Genomic DNA, 18,616 nt, shown 5'->3' on the forward strand with positions numbered 1-18,616 from the left:
ATGTGCAAGACATAAATCCATTTTTTGTCCTCTACTAATTTTCTTTAAATTAGAAAAGGCACAGAAAAGGCATGCATTTTACTCTTCTGTCCTCCAAGACTGTTTCAAAACTCATGTTACATATTCTTGGCTAAAAATTTACATATATGTTTATTTGCTTCTTGTAGAAGCACTGATATGTTACAAACACAAGGAGCTAGCCAAGTCCTTTAAGTATGATATTTGCAAACACCATTCAGTCCTAACCAATGTAAGCCCTTGCTTACATGCTTTATTTCCATGTTTAAATCCACCACATTAAATGTAAATTAAATAAAGTATTTACAGGAGAATCCCAAATATTTTCAGTCAACTTTAATGTTTGCTTTGTACGCTGGTAAATCACAACTAAATTGTCTGGTTGTCTGCTTATTATGTGACAGCTATGAACAGCTGCTTCTTGCTGCTGGCACATGAAATATTTATTTACCTAGACATAATAGATGGTAAAAAAATAGTTATTTCAGACAGGTCTGCTAGATACTACCAATACTCCAACTAATTTCTGATGTTAAAAGTAACAAAATTTAAAATACTAAAGTGAGTACTTGTAGATTTAGCACTCTTGAAGCAGTTCTGGGTCTGGTTTCTTGATCCCTAAACAGAATTAGTTACAAATACTTGGGGAGTGAGGGGAGGGGGGGAAAGAACCAAAACCAAAACAAATGAAACACCAAAAAAGAAGAAAAATGGCAGTGGATTAATGCATATACAGATACATTAGTCAAGTGTTTCTTTAGGAAATACCTTCTATACTAAGAAAAAGGTATCCACACACCAAATTTGTATATTTCAGTTAGCTGACATTCAAGCTTCAGTTAGGATTGGGGATGACAGGTTTTAACTTAAGAAGGCAACATGGCTTTCTCAACTTACAATGATGAAAAAAAAAAATCAGTAATTACCACTGTAATTTAAAATATTCTATGCAATTATTTTGCAGAGTCCAATAACTATGAGAACCTAAAATTTTGCAATATAGGACATGCAGTAAGTCATGACACTACCATACTTGTCCCTCAAACTTGAGACAGACAGAAGGTGGGTGCTTTTCACAGACACACAAAAATATGTTGTAAAAGAAAAGAAAATCCAAACAACAATTTCCTCATTAAAAATAGGAGGGATAGAAATCTCATTCAGCTCTATACTTTGGTGATTTTGAGAAAATAGTCTTTTTTTTTTTTTTTTTCAGGTGGGGATTTACTTAGTGAAAGATAAAATTAAAAAAATATTAATTTCAGTGTCCTGTCTTTCTACTACCTATGTTCACACTACAGGGAACATTAGTGTGAAATCCTTCCAGGTAAGAATTCAGTTTCTGTATTTCATGGATGCTCAGAAGTGCAATCTACAAAACATCAAGTGTAGAGGCCATCAGCCTCTTGTTTTAATGAATCACTCTGAGAAAAGTAATTCTATGGAATATTTTTCCTAAATTATTTTTTTGCTGATACTTACCCAATTCAACCTGCTAAGTTGTGAATAAATTTGTATTTGACGTTATAAAATGCTATATTAATAATCATATTAACTAATTAATCTTTTTAAACCTAAATTCCATAATACTAAATTCTAATATCTTGTGCCAAGGAACATTTCCTTTTGTTCTATTTAAAGTACCATTTCTTGGGTTTCTGAGGAAATACAAAGTACTAAATTATTCTGAACTTTTCATTAAAAGACTAAAAGTTCTAATAGTCTTATAACTGCAATATATGTAAATTCTAGTTTTGTTTAAAACTTTAGCTTCATAAGAAAGAAATCTGAAGAGTCAAGTATTTCAGATTAAACGGTCAGAGCTGAAAGTCAAAGAAAATACAGCTGTTCTGTTTCTCATGATACCCTGGAAGCACTTTATTGCCCATTGAACAACTTGATATAATCCTTAACTGCAGAGGTATGGACCATAGATTATTATTGCTTCTGTGTGTATCCAAGGTTGCTGGTAAGATGAAAATCAACTTTTCCGTATATATAGATATATAGATATATAGATATATAGATATATGAAACATCTGGGGGAATGATAGACAGGAACATGTATTACAGAACACAACAGCCCTTTTAACATTCATTTAATGTATTGGAATTCATCTCATTTACCTCATTTATCTCCTCTTGAGTGGTGCAACGCTGGAAATGCTGCAACAGCTCTTCCTCATACTTGGCAGCTTTGGAGCTCCAGTCAGTGCTATCACACTCAAATCTAGCAAGTTCTTGCTTCAGATTCTTTACAGAAACATTCAAGCAATTCTATACAGGGAATAGACAAAGAAACTTATGAAACTCAGGAAATGCATTGATTTAACCAATTTAAAATTAAAATAATTTTGAAGCAGAATATCCCTCAGTGGTACCAGTCATAAAGGGCTAAACCTCCACCGTGGGGAGAGCAATTACATAGCAGTTTCAATCACTAGTGGTATGATGAGTAGTTTTGGGTCAAAGTCACAACTCACGGTGTTATCTCACAACTCACATACGGTGTTATCTCTGATCAAAGAAGAATCGGCCTACTCTAGTCCTTTAGCACCTGGAGGTTAGCTCCTTTCTACTGTTAATCAGTTTATGGAGTCTGAAGAGTACACTGCCAATGTGGATAATCTAGGCAGCTCATAAGGGAATGTCTTCTCCCTAGTAAATGATCATCTTGCCCTGAATAACTAACTCCTTTCTAAAGCGATATACATCTTGCCATGCAAATCAGTCTTGCATCCACTAATAGGTGGATTATATTTCTGTTTTGTCCTTCTGTTATTCTTTCTTTATAGGAGAATATATATGAAAAGCAACCTTTATAAAGTAGCAGGAATCTAACATATAGATGTGGCATTTAAGAAATCACCAAGAGGGTCTTAAACTGCACAAAGAATACCAGAGAACAGAAAGTCATGCTTTCTTGCTTCCAAACAATGATATTTTAAGATTAATTTCCTCCCTATATTAAATCTATTTTAACTTTCCAGGGTAAAATAAGTTCACAGACCATTAAAAGTTAAAGCAAGATTTTGAATAAATTATTTTTTCTTTTCTTTTGGCAAAAGCAATTTGTAATGTGAGTAACTACTGAAGAATAAGTGTCATCATTCCTGGATGTTTCATTTAATGACTATATATCTGCAAACTCTAAGAGCAGAAATCCAAAATTACAACAGTTTTACATTTTATGTTTTGCGCTTTTTAAAAGGCTTCTTGAACCTCTGTATTTATTTTTCTCAGAGTTTTAATACATTTTGTACATCTAAAATTCATCCAGATAGCTCCAATATTCTTTTTACATATTTATCCTTGATTTCATAGATCATTCTAATTATACTCACAGGTTGCTGCACTGCAGACAAGATATCCACTCCCTGGGTAATAAGTAGTTTGTATAGCTGTCTGATATGTGCATGCTTTTCCTGAGCATTCACAAGGCAGGCTTTAGCATGATGCACATTTTCAGGGGCCTCACATATTTCAGGAATATCCAGTTCTCCTGATTTTGATAGACATTCCAGCTGGAATATATTAAAACCAGTGTGTGTTTAAAATAATGTGAAATGAAGCTTACAATTCCTTCCTTACCTATAATATGCTACCCTAAATTTGTTGACATGGGTTTAAGTAAATAAATTTGGGTTCATATCTGAGTTTTAAATTCTCCAAATTTCATGCAATTTTAGATCCAAAATTTTAATTCTGATCACCATGCAGGTTAATGCTGTTTGCTTGGGGGAAAAAAAAAAATAAGAAAAGATTACAGGCACCAAACCCAAGAAGAGTTTAGCTGTAATGAGAAGAAAATGTGTTTTAAAACACATTATACTCACTTCTTTTGTAAGGTGATGGAATTTGACTGTCTTGTTCAAAATTTCTTCATATTCTGTCATTGTGTCCTTTAGAGTTTGATGGAAATGAATAAGTTCACTTATTCTCTCAGAGTTCTCTTTCACAGGAAATCCTTTCTGACTTGGCAAGTCTAATAATTTTATCAGGTACTCAAGCTCAGCATTCAGTTGCTAGCAAAAAAAAAAAAAAAAAAATAACAAGTTACATTACACAAATATATTTGCAAGTTTCACGTTACGATTTGATGAAATAACAACCTAACAATGGTAAATTGCCTTGGGGAAAAAATCAGTGCCATGCCCTGTAAAACACTCTTCACACACTTTACTTGTTGCTAGGCATGAATCTCAGCTAGCTATCACCCAGAAACAACCTTGGATCAAAACAAGTCAAACTGATGCGTAGGGGAATGGCAGACTGAATTGCTGAAACTCAGAGGTGCTACGAAGACCGGTATGATGTACCTCAGCCTCCGACCAGCTCTAACTCAAAAGTGTGAAGCTGATACTCTCCTTGTACATCTACCACCCTGATGCTTGTGTGTCACTTTAATACACAGCCAACACTGCACAAGATGTTCTCTGGACACTAAAGGTAAAATGTCTTTCTTTCTTACCTTATAAACACAAACAAACCCTTCCTCTTGGAAAAGTAATGTAAAACATTAAACACTGAAGCCCCAGACACTCTATGTGGGGTTAGTGTGAATCTTTACTGTGCCAAAAAGAGATTCTGATCTACCATGCACTTCACTAGCTTAGTTTTTCACCTGATACTGTGGTTTCATTTGGTGAAGCTTTTTTTGTAGTTCCAAAACAATAGAAGAGTCACTTCCAAGGTCAAGTGTTGCTGCAAGCTGAAGTGCCTCTTGAAGAATCTCTAATCCATGGGTAGTCTAAAATATAATCAAAGAGTTCAGTAATTCTATCTGTAGTAAATAAATAACAATAATAAAAAAATATTCAAATTCAATTCTAAATTTGTAACAAGAAATTTGTAACGAGACATCCAAATGCTGTCAGTAAAACCTCTCTGTCTCAAACCCTCTGACTGACAAGAGTTATAGGAAATCTTTAAGACATTGTGCAAAAATGATTCAGACACCAAGATCAGAGGACCCACGCACACATACTTTCGGTGATAAAAGATGCCATAGTTTAGTGATAAGTTGCACTAGACAAACAGCAGCTACAAACATCTGGTCCTGCTGCTAGCCTAGCTAGTGTTGCTCTTCAGGAACACTGCACACCAATCCCTGTGCCAAGGAGATTTCAATCTTCTTTTGTTATGAACGTGGTTGGATTTGAGCTTAGTAACTATTAGGAGACAATTTGGTTTAGTAACTCTTACGTCACAACAAAACTGTGCTTTTTAAAAACAAAACAAACCCCCACAGAGCTAAAAAAACCTAAAGCACTGCTTCTGTAGTATGTGGATTTGATTAAAAGTTCAGACTGAAGTGGGGAGTTGGACTTGGACTTGTATGTATCTTACTGATCATCTCTCTTTCTTACATGATGCATGTAATAATTGGTGAGACAGCCACAGACAAACTAACAACAATGTAGAAATGTTTGCCACAGTTGCTTTCTTCCTCGTCAATTTACTTACAATTTTTAGTTGCTCTTTAAATATCTGGTACTGTTGCTTGACGGGTTTTACTTCAGTAATTTTAAAATTCCAGACTGCCCAAAGATCAGTCAGCTCTTTCTTTTCTTTACTCAGATTAACGATAATATCTTCTGTTACTTGTATAGATTTTTCTACTTTTAATATTAAACTCTTATTTACCTGGCAAACAAACAGACACGTTTTTTACACATATGTTTTTATAAAATGCAATTAAAACCTCATAATACTAAAGTCTCAACAAAGCTTAATAAAAAACTATTCTGGAGTAGCTTCTTTGAAAATTTCTGGTACTCTAGGTGTCTTTAAGAACACTTTCCTCTTAGAAATATGCACAGATCAACAGAATTTCTATACTGAGGACATGGCTAATGTTAAAGTTTAAAACACAGAACAGGTAAGTAACGACTGAATTATTGCCATCTGAAGACTCCAGCTCTCATACAAAATGATTTCTGACAGAACTACCCAAAATGGCCTTTTGGGCCATCACAAATGGAAAGTGAAGTGGATGAAAAAAAGACCACTCTTTTGTGCCGATAGCCAAAGCAGCACTGGAGCATGGGAGGAATAAAGTGTTTAGCATTCAAACATTTGTTTTTTCCTTTTTTAACAGCGCCCATATCAGAAATACCACAAAACTAGGTAATGCTGGTTTTGCTTTTCGCGCTTCAGAATTTTTCCTTTAAGAAAGGAAATCATAATGTTCATAAATTACTTGTATGATCCGTATCTTCCAGGTACTTAAAAGCTACTATCTGAAAATATCATGGGAACAGAGTAGCAGAAAATATGATGGCACCACAGTTCTTTAAGGATAATATCTGAAGATATGTTAAGACTTTAAGTGGCTGCAGTGCAACCTCATATTCACACATATTCAGCTTGCCTTTACACTCAATATCTTATCTGTGCCTGGCTGCATCCAGCTGTGACAGCACACACTTTAGCTCACACTAGCTGCCTGGCACTTTCCCTCCTTAAGTAGGTTTTTCCAGCTCATCTTGCATGCTGCTGTGTGTTACCAACACCATCTCCCCCTCCTCACTCTAATGTAACTGCTCCCAAGTCTGTCCTATAGCAACAGAAAGAACAGCTGGGTGTCCAGGCTGTCTACATTAACTGAGATCACATTAGGAGGAGTGACTTAGGGAATGACTGCACATCTCAAATGATCATCTCATGAAGGAGGGCTGGAAAATTAGATAGGGATGCTCTAAGCAGTACAGCTGAACCCAAGACAGAATGTAAAGACACCAGGAAAGATTATCTGTAAGGAAGTAGGTCTAGCACCCATTTCTTTAGAAGAACTTCATACACTCAATTAGTAAAGACTGCCTCTTAGTGGAAGTAAAATAAATTTAACATGTACTTGCATATATGCTGCTTTCCAACATGAACAAAGCAGATATGTCCATGTATTTTATTTGTAGGGATGTACTGGATCATTTCTTAAGGGCTCTGCCATTGCTAATCACAAAACTTTTTATATTATTTATAATGCCATTAGCACTCAAATAATACTTCCATATTTTAAATGTGTATAGCAGCATTAGTCCCTTTAAAACTAGATACTGGAGAAATCACAATCCATCAGTCACAGAACTAGCATTAGACCTCATCACAGGCAAACATCAAGTATTTAATACAGTTTATCAGATTATACTCACCATATTTATTAAATTAAGAAAATTGCAACCCATATTTTGGATGGAAAAAATCTTTTTTATAGCCTTTTGCCACTGACTGTTAGCTGACTCCATTGTGATTTTATTTTCAGCCTCCTTGTTTGTTTGTGGTGGTTCTGATTTATAGAATTCCTTCAGAGTTTTAATATCATCATTCACCTACAGAAAAACATAGAAGAATAATAAATTGAGCTGCTATAATAAAAAGTATATAGGCATAAAAAAAACTGATTAAAAGCATCTCAATTTTTTTCAAGGTTTTAAGATCTATTATCCTCCCTAAAAAAACTATAATGAATATGAAAAATAGGAAAAAAAGTTTTAAATAACCTGTAAGCTAGTAGATGGCAAACAGACAGGTGGCAGCAATTTGTTCCCTTTCTGTCACATATCATTGCATCAATATTATAAACCAGTATATATATATTTAATTTTAAACCCTTTCAGAGGAATAGGTACTTCATTGGACGTAATGCAAGACAGCAATAAAAATCTGTATCAACATATGATAAATATCTATAGCAACATATTATGTGAAATATTTTTTAAACTATATTAAGCAAAATCAATACATTTACGCCAGAGTACATACACGGAAGTATTTTTGTTATGTATATAATGAGAGAGCACATGTGTGCAGAAGGAAGTAAAAAATTCAATTATAAGACTTTCTACAATAGCGATTTAAATCAGCAGAAAATCTGCACATAGACTAGCCATTATGTTAATGCAAGTTCAATGATCAGGGTTGCTTGCCCTGATGGAGCTATCTCCTGTAAAGCAGAAAGGAGCTTATAAAGACTTGCAGTGCTTCCATGGCACATCGTCTACTGGATTTGCCTTAGCTAGCTAAAAGCACATTTTCAGTTGTAGTATTTTCACAGTCTAGTCAGAGAATAAGTAAGTAATCCGTACCTCCATAGTTGACTTTAGAAAGGCCACATAAGTTTCTAGAATTTCTAGTCTTGAACTAATATTTTTTTCAATTTTTTTCAGTTCTTCACTTAGAAAGTCAGTTCTTCTAGAAAAAGCTGCCACCTGCTCAGGTTCAAACTCTTCCATATCTTCGATGAATCTCTCAGCTGCTTCCAGTTCATGTGATGTTTCCTTTGAGGGTAGAAACATAGAACAATAGGTATAATGACTCAAAAGGACTTGTGAATATTGATACCACATTGTTAATTTTCACTAGTATTGCTTTCTTATAAATAATTCAATTGAATATTATATGCTTAAAATAACTATTTCTTTCTTAAAAACTTTGGATGTAGTTATTAAAATAGCTATTTTGAATGAAACAAAAAAAAAAGTAGGAGTCTCAGTATTCAGATTAAGTAAAACTCTTCTCACAGTTACACAGAAGCATTCCATATGGAAACGTAAATAGCCAGTACTGATGCTATTCCTCCAATGAACAGTATAGACCAATTTTCTGAAATTATCTATTAAGTTCAAATCCACCTTAAATGCTTGTCTGATACTCAATTCTCATTGAAAAGCTCAGTGTCCACTCTAGAGTGAGACCCAGAAGCACCTGGTCACCATAATGCTACTGCTGTAATTGTTTTCAGGCCTGTTCTTGTAGTACTTTGCCTTATGAATCGTAGTTCCACTCATGCCTTCATTCTTCAATCAGGAGTTGCTTCCTAACGCCAGACTAGTCCCTACCCATCAAGCTGCCTATTCCAGCCCAAACCAATGTACTTTCATGAAGAAAAATCTGCAAAAATAAAACAGAGACCAAATACTGGCTCGTATCTGATACTGCACCACCTGTTACAGAACAAAGTCACAGTATATTGTCTGAGAAAGAGCTGATTACTAATATTTTCCATGGTTTGGCTGGAATTCTGATTTTAAGATTCACTGTCTTAACTCATAGCTTCATATAGCTATGTCTATGAGCTTATCTACTTCTATATATTTAACTCAATAGCACTTAGCATATCTATCTCAGCCATTCACCATAGAGTGCAAACTAGAATATCACAATCTACAGAAAGAATAGGTAGGAGAGGCTATTATTGTCAGGGTAGATAGTACACTTCAACCAAAAAAGGAAAAAAAGAAAAAAAAAAGTCACACCCTGGCATGCAAAAATTTGGCAGAATAACACAAGAAACTGTTATAGAGTTATTTGCACCCTGTATAGAACCAGCTCTTGGGTTTCATAAACTGATGCCTGAAACAAAAAAAAACTCCATACGAGTAACTGAGTTTTAAGAACTCCTGAAACATAGAATAGGTGTGTGTGTCGAGATTATGGAGAGGATTCAGCTGGTTTTAAGCCACTTTCAAATACCGTAGTAATGCTACCAGAGTTGGAAAGGCCCTGGATGTGACTTAAATATAGTCTCAGCTGTGTTATAGAGCTGAGTGCTGCAGTGCTTTCATACCATGGCTGCATTCCCAACATGACCAATGGGTATCTGATGGCAACTTTACAGCTCCCTTACAGCTCCCTTCAAAGTTTCTTCACGTGAACTACTTTTTTCCTTTTTGCTGGTTCATCCTTTTTATTTGCCATAGTAAGCCAAAAGAAGAGTTTTCTGTGCCTCTGACTGTCTAGATAATTTTTCATGCCTCGCATAGGAGTAGAAATCCATATTTGGAGTCTTCCTATCAAGGGCTGATCTTGAGGTAGTAACAAATAACACTATGAGATAGAGACAAAGGGGATAATCAACGATATCAGAAATACTGACTTGTACAGTTACCTGTGGGTTTGTTCATTAACTACAGTTTACAACTAAACTAGAGACCTATTTCCTTTCCAGGAATACACTAGCAACTCTCAGCCTCTCACCTTATTTAAAAGTACAAAAGACATTAATTTCTAATAATACTTAAAATTACTAAAGTTTCTTTTTTCTTATTTTTTATTTTACCTTTATTTGTTCAGCCAGTTCAAGGTGCTTCTTCAAAACTCTTTCTGATTCAGACAAATATGAACCAATCTCCATACCAACTGCAAGCATTGGGGTGATTTTTTTAATCGACTGTGATACCTTTATTTGAAAGCATTATTTATATAGTTAATTTATACAAGTAGCCAGTATAACAACAGCATAAAACATGACTTCTTATAGAAAAAAGTGAAGTAACATTTGTCTGTTGGTGTTTAGATTATGTACCTTGTAATTCAGGAATGAAAAAATAAAGAAAGAAAATTCTAACAGGTGTCGTAGAATTTAGGAAAAAAAACCTCTCCTATTCACTCTCATTTAGTTAACTGTGCTTTCCTTTATCCATATTATCCCAGGCTTATTATTTCAGTAAGGCACAACTGTATTATAACCTAGATATTAAACCTTGGCAGAAGTATTTGTATTATGCTTTGTCTTTTTGTTTGGGTTTTTGTTTGTGTGGGGCTTTTTTGTTGTTTGTTTTCATCAGAAAGTACATTTAAAGGTTCTCTGCCAAGCAAAAAGACCAATTTTTATGCTGATACATGTACACAACTCCATTTCATTGTCACTGTAAAATGTTTTATATGCATGATTATAACAACTCAGCTTATGAAGAGCTTAGGCAGATATAGTATGTATAGTTATTATCAGACATGTGAATTCACATGTAACATATATTCTAAGAAGTGGCTGCTGGTTGAGGTTCAAATGTTATTAAATGAAGCTCAAGGGCAGTTAAATTTAGCATCAAAATCTTTTGGATACTTTGCATTAGCAGAAAATTGGAAAAAAACACAGGTTTTTTTGCTTGGTAGGATTCTCTTCATATGAATCTTGTTAGAAGATTATAGTTTTTGATTTGAATTTACACATGGAAACTTATTTAGGAGCTATGTGTCGATTCCAGCTCTGATGAGTCATTAAAAAGGTCTGCACTACTACAGAACATTCAACAGCTTAAAGTTGTGATGTCTTTGATGCATCAGTATCTTAACGAATAAAGGGAATTTTTACAGTGAATAGAATCTACTTTCCTTCAATCTTACTGAAAACTTTCTGTGGTTCACAGCCATCATGCTTATTAACCCTGAATTTTGCCATACTTTTTATCTACAACCAAATGAAATAAAAGTCATAGAAACAATATAGGAAATCTGCATGCAGGTCACTGGCCTGATCGCTCACTTCTTTTCCAGATATAGTAGCTCATTATCTAAGCAAATCCATGCTTTATTGAAGATCACTGGTAAAGTATTCTCACAGACACAGCTGTATTTTTCAGAGCAGCTTTAGGCTTATTTGTGCTCATAACAGCATTCAGAATTCTAACTACAAGTGTGGGCTCTCTAACAAACTACTGTGCTATTTGTAATTATTTGAGTTAACTTTAATATTCACATAGCTAAATTACAGACATGTAATGCACTGTTCATTAATACATTAAGATGACATGTTATGATGTACCTTATTTAGATTATCTTCAAGTGAGGCAGTCCATTGTTTCTTCAAAGTAAGTTCTTTATAATCTGGACCCTGCCTGATTAGTTGATCTACTTTTTCTTGAACATATTCCATCATTCTCTGAATTCCTGTCACCCAAGAGCTAAAATGGAAAATTAGAACTGCTGTTATTTCTCATTTTTGCTCAACAATCAGGATGATAATGATTAAGAACAACACATTTCCTGTTGACTTGTGTGACAAGTAACATGAATTTTAAACCACAAGCCTTAAAAGAAAAATAACTGAGAGAAATATTAAAATTAATTCAAAGAAAATTGATGAGTAGAACACATGAATGGTATTTCCAAACAAGTAATTTATCACCAATGCATATGTTAATTCATGTGCCAGATATCCTGATTCACTGAGAAGTACCTCATTTAATAAATAATTCTGACTTTAGTTAAAGTATTTAAAGACTAAAACCACAAATGTAACATAACAGCCAAAAAAGAGAGAAAATATCACTTCTACTTTAAAAAGAATGCTTTCTTTGGACTTTCAGATATTCGAGTGTTTTTACAGTAGCTGAAAAAAAGAATGTCTATACATTCTAAGTCAACATTTTCTTAAAGATGTTATTTTAACAGGGGAAAACACCACATAAATTTAAAAAACAAGGGCTTGTCATATAACTTAAAACATTTAATATCAGGGAAGCAATTCACAATCTGAATACTTGAGGCAGTCTTCAAATTGTAAAGAAGTTAACACACAGAATTAGGATCTGAAGTTCTGATATATTTAAAAAAAAAGAAATCCACGTGTCAATTGATTTAGTACTGAAATTTATTAATTGTAAGAATTTTTGTAAGACAACCATATTCAAAATAGGATTTTCATTACTTAGGATTCATCAGAAACTTATGTTAATACAGGTACTTATTCAAGGTTTCCTCTTCTGTCCTGTAAAATTAAAGGAAATTTTCTCCTCACTTCAGACCAGGCTTAGAGTTAAACTTTGCAACTTCAAAGAAAAACTTTATTCTAGACTACTAACAGGAATTATGGCATTAATAGGCCATTCTGTTTGAATTTTATTAAAGAACTGGCCATAAACAGAAATTCCAAGTTTTAAGTCCTTTTAAGTCCTTGTCAGGGAGTAAGTGGTTTCAAATTTTGTGAATTACTCTGTCAAAAACTAGCAACCTCTTAGTTTGTGCTTTATCCTTAAACCCTAAAAATGCCAGTCCTCTATTTCAGTACTCTTTCAAAATATGTATGTTTAAAAACATGTACTAGCACCAATCCTCTTAAAAAAAGCAATAAGAGAACAAGATTTATAGGTTTTGAGAATGATAATTTAGATCTCAATAAAATTTTTGGAAGTATCATTGGTTCGTTATGAGTTAACACAATAAATTTGTAACAAGAAAAACAAAAACAGTTCTTACAATCATAGACAAGCTAATGGGATGGCAAAGTAACAACGGTTCTCTTAACAAAACCTACCAATAGTATAATTTTTTTTTTTTAGAATTAATGCATCCAAATCTTTGCTCCTCCTGTTTTTCCAGGTGGTTTTAATTTCAAAATGAGTGCTCAAAAATCAGACTTTTTCAATATTTCCATTTTGAAACATTTTAGGATTACGAGAAAGAACTGCCTTCTGTCACTTTTCCATATTTCTCTTCCAGTGTGAGCATTTTCATTTATTTGGACTATCTTTTTGTATAAGGCTGCAACATGCCTCAAAAAGATTTGAAAGTAGGACAGAATTATCATACTTCTCTGGTTTTACTGTAAGCTGGATTTGCAATTATGCCACTGAAGTCAGTGTGATTAGCCTTAAACATAGTCCTCCCTCAGTTTGAGGGTATCAGTATTTGTAAATCATAAACTACTACAGTCTTATCATAGGCATACAAACTGTCTGGCTTATTTTTCAGTACCAACGAATTGTGAAATAAGGGGTAGAAAATATTAATTGGGATTTAGTCTTGATAGGAGCTCTGTTTTCTGTCCAAATCTTCCTCCTTTGAGCCTCAAGCTGTTCATATAAATCTTGTTGTCCCATGTGAGTTAATCACTGGGCTAAATACTGGGCAGCATTTAAGGATAACACTGTGGTTTATACATGACAAAGAGGCACCTCTTTTTCCCCTTTCAAAGCATGAACATTTCTGGTGGAAATTAATATTCTGGTATACAACATCTTACCACATTTGCTGACAGAGCTCACCATTACTTACTTTATAAACTGGCTGGGAGCATTCCTGGTGTCTCCTAGAGCCATGGGTTAGGGGGGGGGAAAAAAAAAAAAAACAAAACAGAAAAAACAAAAAAAACCCCCCAATAAACTAGACTTGTCATCGTATACAAAAAGTTGAATGTGAGTCAGGATCCTCACACATTTCTAGTGAGAATGCCTATCGATATTGTTTTAAGTTTCACCCTCTTTCTTTAAATCACTGCTGCTTCAGTAGAAAGAAAATTAATGACTTGTTATTTTAACAAGTCATTCTAGCAAGGTCTTCAGCGTTCCTAACATTAATTAATACTGTGCAGAAATAACTTGAAACACAACATCTGCTTCTATTGAGATAATGTCTAGCAGAACATCAAGTCCCAGAGAATAGAAGAATGTGTTCAGGAATTATGGCTGGTTTAGGAATCACTGAAGAAAATCCTTTTTTCCCATTTAATTCAAATATAGGGAGATGCTGAAGCAGTAACAATAGCTGTAAAGCCAGCTGTAAAGCACGTGTTCCCAAAACAACTGTTTCAATTTCCTGTTTTGTCTCTTCGCTAGGTTCAAGCCAATTACATCTGGGTTGACAGGTAAAAGTAGTTTAGATAAAATTTTTTGCAAGGTCATGAGATTAAATTAAAATTTTGTCTACACTTTCACTTGCTGTGTTGAAGTAAGGCTATTCAAAGTCAGGAATACTTAAGGACACAAGGATGTAATGGGAAGGTAGAGCTAAGGTGAACACTAGCCAACCATCAGCCATGTTCATCTGCATTGTCTTTGAAATTGAACTCAGTAATATGAGTGGTATTCATTTTTATTGCACCAGAATTCTACTAAGACCTGAAAAGCAGGAGATTATAAGCCTCAAGGACTAGAATTCTAAACTAATTCATGTTTTAAATTAGTGCAAAAATCGTATCTGTGGAGTACATTATCACTGTGATTAAAAAAAGCTTTGGAAAAAAAAAAGTTATTTCATTCATGAATTAAAACTACTAAGAACAGGAGAAACCTCCATATTTTCTGCACTTGGCTTAATGCCTGTTTTTTGTCTTGCAAAAATCACACTATAATTGCTAGAATGATGACTTTCAAAAAGGTCAGAAAGGATTACATTGGGCAGCATGGAGTTTTCATAGCCATCGATATCTTAATTTTCGTTTACATACATTTACTTTTCAAAAATGTTAACTAAACGATGGTTTCTGTACACTGCCCTAATATACCATTCCACTGTTTTATAGCACTCTCACAAGTAGCATGTAGTATTTCTAAAGATTTTTGGTTAAAGAGATGATTGGTTTATATAAATACCAACAAATAAGTATGCCAGAAACTTTGTGTTTCAGGTCATGTAAATGCACACCTACTTAGTTTACTACACTGGTTCTTAATTGCAGTCTGATTCTAACTAGTCGAGTTATAAAGCAACTGGTAGATACAGAGAAATATGGCAGATAAGCAAAAATAGAGGGAATACCTGTGAGAATCTGCTTTATTAACTAAAGTTTTTCCCTTCTGCAAGGCAGTCGCTGTGCAACTTTTAATTGCTTCTTGTAGTTCTTCATACTTCATTGTCAAGACAGGCAAATGTAAGCCTTCTGAATTAAATATTTTACGATAATTCTCAATACCATCAAGTACCTGCAAAAACAAAGAAAAAGCATATGTTGTAAATATATCTACTTAAATTGTGTATGTATATTTAATGTAATTTAGGGCTTGGTATTGACTTCGAAGTTTACAGAACACAAGTATAATTCAACAAAAGTTAATATAATCACAGGCATGCAAAATGATGATGACTTTTTGAATTTAAAACTATTCCATTTTTTCAGCAATAATCAGGCCAATTTGACATACTGAAGCCGAACCAAAATAACAAGAGTAATACAGCACATTAGCACAGTTTTATTGAAGCTCACTCTTAAAGAGTTCTACCAAAATTCTTTTTCTTTTAATGTTTTAAAAATACCAAATGTATATTCAGCAAGTACATTATAGTTAAATATATTTTTATTATAAAGGTAGGCTTTGATTTGGCACATATGCAGCCTTGGTTTTCTTGTAGGTATTCACTGTTTTCCTTTGGTGCAAGCAGAAGTTTCTCATTCAAATACCAGGAAAAAGTGACAGAAGTACTCTAAAAAGACTCCTGCCTTTTTAGGCAGAGCAAGGACAGCAGTCCAATACCCCATTACTGAAGTTAATAAATACTAATATTAATAAAATACAAATGTACCCAAACCTACTGTGCATAATTAACCTCATACCAGAAGCACTATATTCTCTTATACAAATTTTTGTTGCTCTAAACAGCAGAAAACTGTGAAATCTAAATAAAGCCTAATAAATAAACATCTATCTAAATAAAATGTCTAACAGCATTAATTTCTCATTGAATGTATACATTTATGTAATGAATTAAAAATCTAATAACTCTAACATGGACTACTCTGTATACATATTTTTAAAAGGAAAACAACTGCTTGTCCACTACCAAACTTGTGTTCCAACTTTGCAAATAATCTCTGTATATATGCTAAGTTTTAGTTCAGTGAATAATTCTGCAGACTTACATACTGAAAATATATTGTTCTCAAACCCTCAGTTTGTCACTGAGGATTCTGAGAAACAACAACAAAACATATATATGCTAAAATGCTACCCTTAAATACATCAACTTTAAAATTACTACATCTGAAGAGCAAGAGAACTTTGAGACAGAGCTATATTACATATGATCCAAGAATTCAACAGCTGAGAATGAACCTTATATTGCTGACTCAAAATAGCAAGGAGAGAGGCCTGAATTCTCTCAAACAACTGAAACTTATGCAAAAGAAATGAAGGAAAATAACAAAAAGAGGGTGAGCAAAAGTAATTAAACTTCTATATACAATGGATTAAAATAGGACATGCATACTATTTTATTGTCTCTGCCAGCTTATTGTTCCTATATGTCCTCTTTAAAGTGGACAAGGTAGCAAGTTACTATCTATACTATCATGAATGACTTTTAATTTTTCGATGGCACATAGGAGGGGAAAAAAAAAAGATAACATCTAGAATAGTTAGAACAAAGTATAGATGTCCTGGAGCTCAAAATCAAAAGGTGAATTTTGAAGAAACTTGTGCACCAAAGTGTAAGATACTCCACAGCTAACTAAAAATGTGAATCTGCAAACATCCTGAACTCAGTAAGAGCCTTACTAATTTACTTAAAGCTATTCAAGTGAATGTTTTCAAGGTTTTGCCATACCAAATCAATCTTAGACTATTCCACATATCATTTCCCAAGTATTCTCAGAGGATAGCTACATAGAGATCCCCCTGCAGAAAGTAAAACTGAAGGTAACTATATAGACATAGAAATGGATTGATATTTTAAGGAAAGCTTAGAAAGGAATGTACATGATTACAAAAGAGCCAAGGAGCTTGCAAACATGCCGAAAAATATTGTTTAATGCAGCCAAACATACAAGAGAATGCAGCCAAACATATACTAGAACTTGAGAGCACAAACACAATGCAAGGGCTATATCTGGGTGTTTCTTTTCCTGAATTCGTTAAAAAAATTTAAATGACAATGACATACGCAAGATCTAAAAAGGAGTTCTCTTTGAGTTAGCTTGAAACAGCTAATACTTTATTGTACTCATTTGCCCTTTACCTGTAAATAGACTCCAGATGTTCAGGTATACCCTGAGAACTGAAAATGTCTCTTTTATGAACTATACTAACTATAGTGTTTGTTCACTCGTACAGGTAACAGGTGCAATGGCATGCTGTGGAGACACACCTGTGCTAGTGCTTCAGCAGGCTCTTCCACAAAGCCCAGCTCTGCATTCTGAAAAGATGCTAACTTTGCTACCAAAGCAATAGACTTATATTTGCATAGCTCCTTGTCCAAACCAGAAGGAGCAAAAGATCTCTCTCACATAAGGAGTCTTTAAATAATTTCAATGTCAAGTATTGTTTACATGTGGAGGAAAGGAAAAAAACCCCAAAACCAACCAACCAAACAAAATCCCACACAAAAAACAAACAAACAAAAAAACCCAAACCAAAACCAAACAAAAAACCCAACAACAAACAAATAAAAAAAACCCCAAACAAACAAAAAATCAAAACAAAAACCACCACCGAAAGAACAGAGTACAGGTTAAAGACAAATGTGATTACAGCCCCATCTGGTGCTCAAAACAAAAATCAGTGCAGGCAAAGTCAAGCTTGTTTTTTCAGGACATTTAATAGAACTATGAAGATTGTTATTGGACCTATCCTTGGAATTGATCTGGTTTTAAAGGCTCTATAAACGATCTGCAGAAAATACACTTAAAATTTAGTGTTCGGACACTTTTGAATATAAACTTTTCTAACTAGTCTTCTAACTAAAAAATCTTTGGAAAAAAGTTTGCATTACTAACGTTACTTGGTGTACACGCTCTTGAAGAACAGGCTTGTAAAATGGAAACAGAGAGATTTCACATTTTAAGTTTGTTTTTTAATGTTGAGATCCTTCTTAGTGGAAAATTTTCAGATGTAGCAGCTTATTTTCAAAACTATCAGACTTGAAACTCAAAGGACACCTTCAGATAAGCAAAGTCTAAGTGCTTAGTATTCCAAAAAAGCAAGCAAACCCTTGTTTTCTTTAACTTCAGTGTTACAGGCAGTTGGTCAGCACCACTGGCAAAGGGCCTAATGCTTCAAAAGCTTTGTGCCCCAAAACAAAGCAACAAAATTGATGACCTGTTTTTTAAAAGGTAACTCTCTGATCTGATAGCTCACACTTGGAAAAGGCTTGAATAAGATTCCTG

General features: G+C 34.0%; 1 protein-coding gene across 1 annotated transcript in view; it reads right to left on the reverse strand.

Moving 5' to 3' along the window:
- CCDC141 (coiled-coil domain containing 141) overlaps positions 1-18,616 on the reverse strand; it is a 71,511-nt gene that overhangs the window by 18,305 nt on the left and 34,590 nt on the right. The window contains exons 8-18 of the mRNA XM_010011087.1: positions 17,510-17,518; positions 15,277-15,440; positions 11,564-11,702; positions 10,079-10,198; positions 8,106-8,297; positions 7,173-7,349; positions 5,485-5,664; positions 4,643-4,768; positions 3,855-4,043; positions 3,363-3,542; positions 2,146-2,295 (exon numbers count right to left, since the gene is read on the reverse strand). Coding sequence (XP_010009389.1) covers positions 2,146-2,295; positions 3,363-3,542; positions 3,855-4,043; positions 4,643-4,768; positions 5,485-5,664; positions 7,173-7,349; positions 8,106-8,297; positions 10,079-10,198; positions 11,564-11,702; positions 15,277-15,440; positions 17,510-17,518 — 1,626 coding nt within the window. The remainder of the gene's footprint in view (positions 1-2,145; positions 2,296-3,362; positions 3,543-3,854; positions 4,044-4,642; positions 4,769-5,484; positions 5,665-7,172; positions 7,350-8,105; positions 8,298-10,078; positions 10,199-11,563; positions 11,703-15,276; positions 15,441-17,509; positions 17,519-18,616) is intronic.

Source organism: Nestor notabilis, unplaced genomic scaffold, assembly GCF_000696875.1.
Source record: "Nestor notabilis isolate BGI_N333 unplaced genomic scaffold, ASM69687v1 scaffold2433, whole genome shotgun sequence".
Lineage (NCBI taxonomy): Eukaryota > Metazoa > Chordata > Aves > Psittaciformes > Psittacidae > Nestor > Nestor notabilis.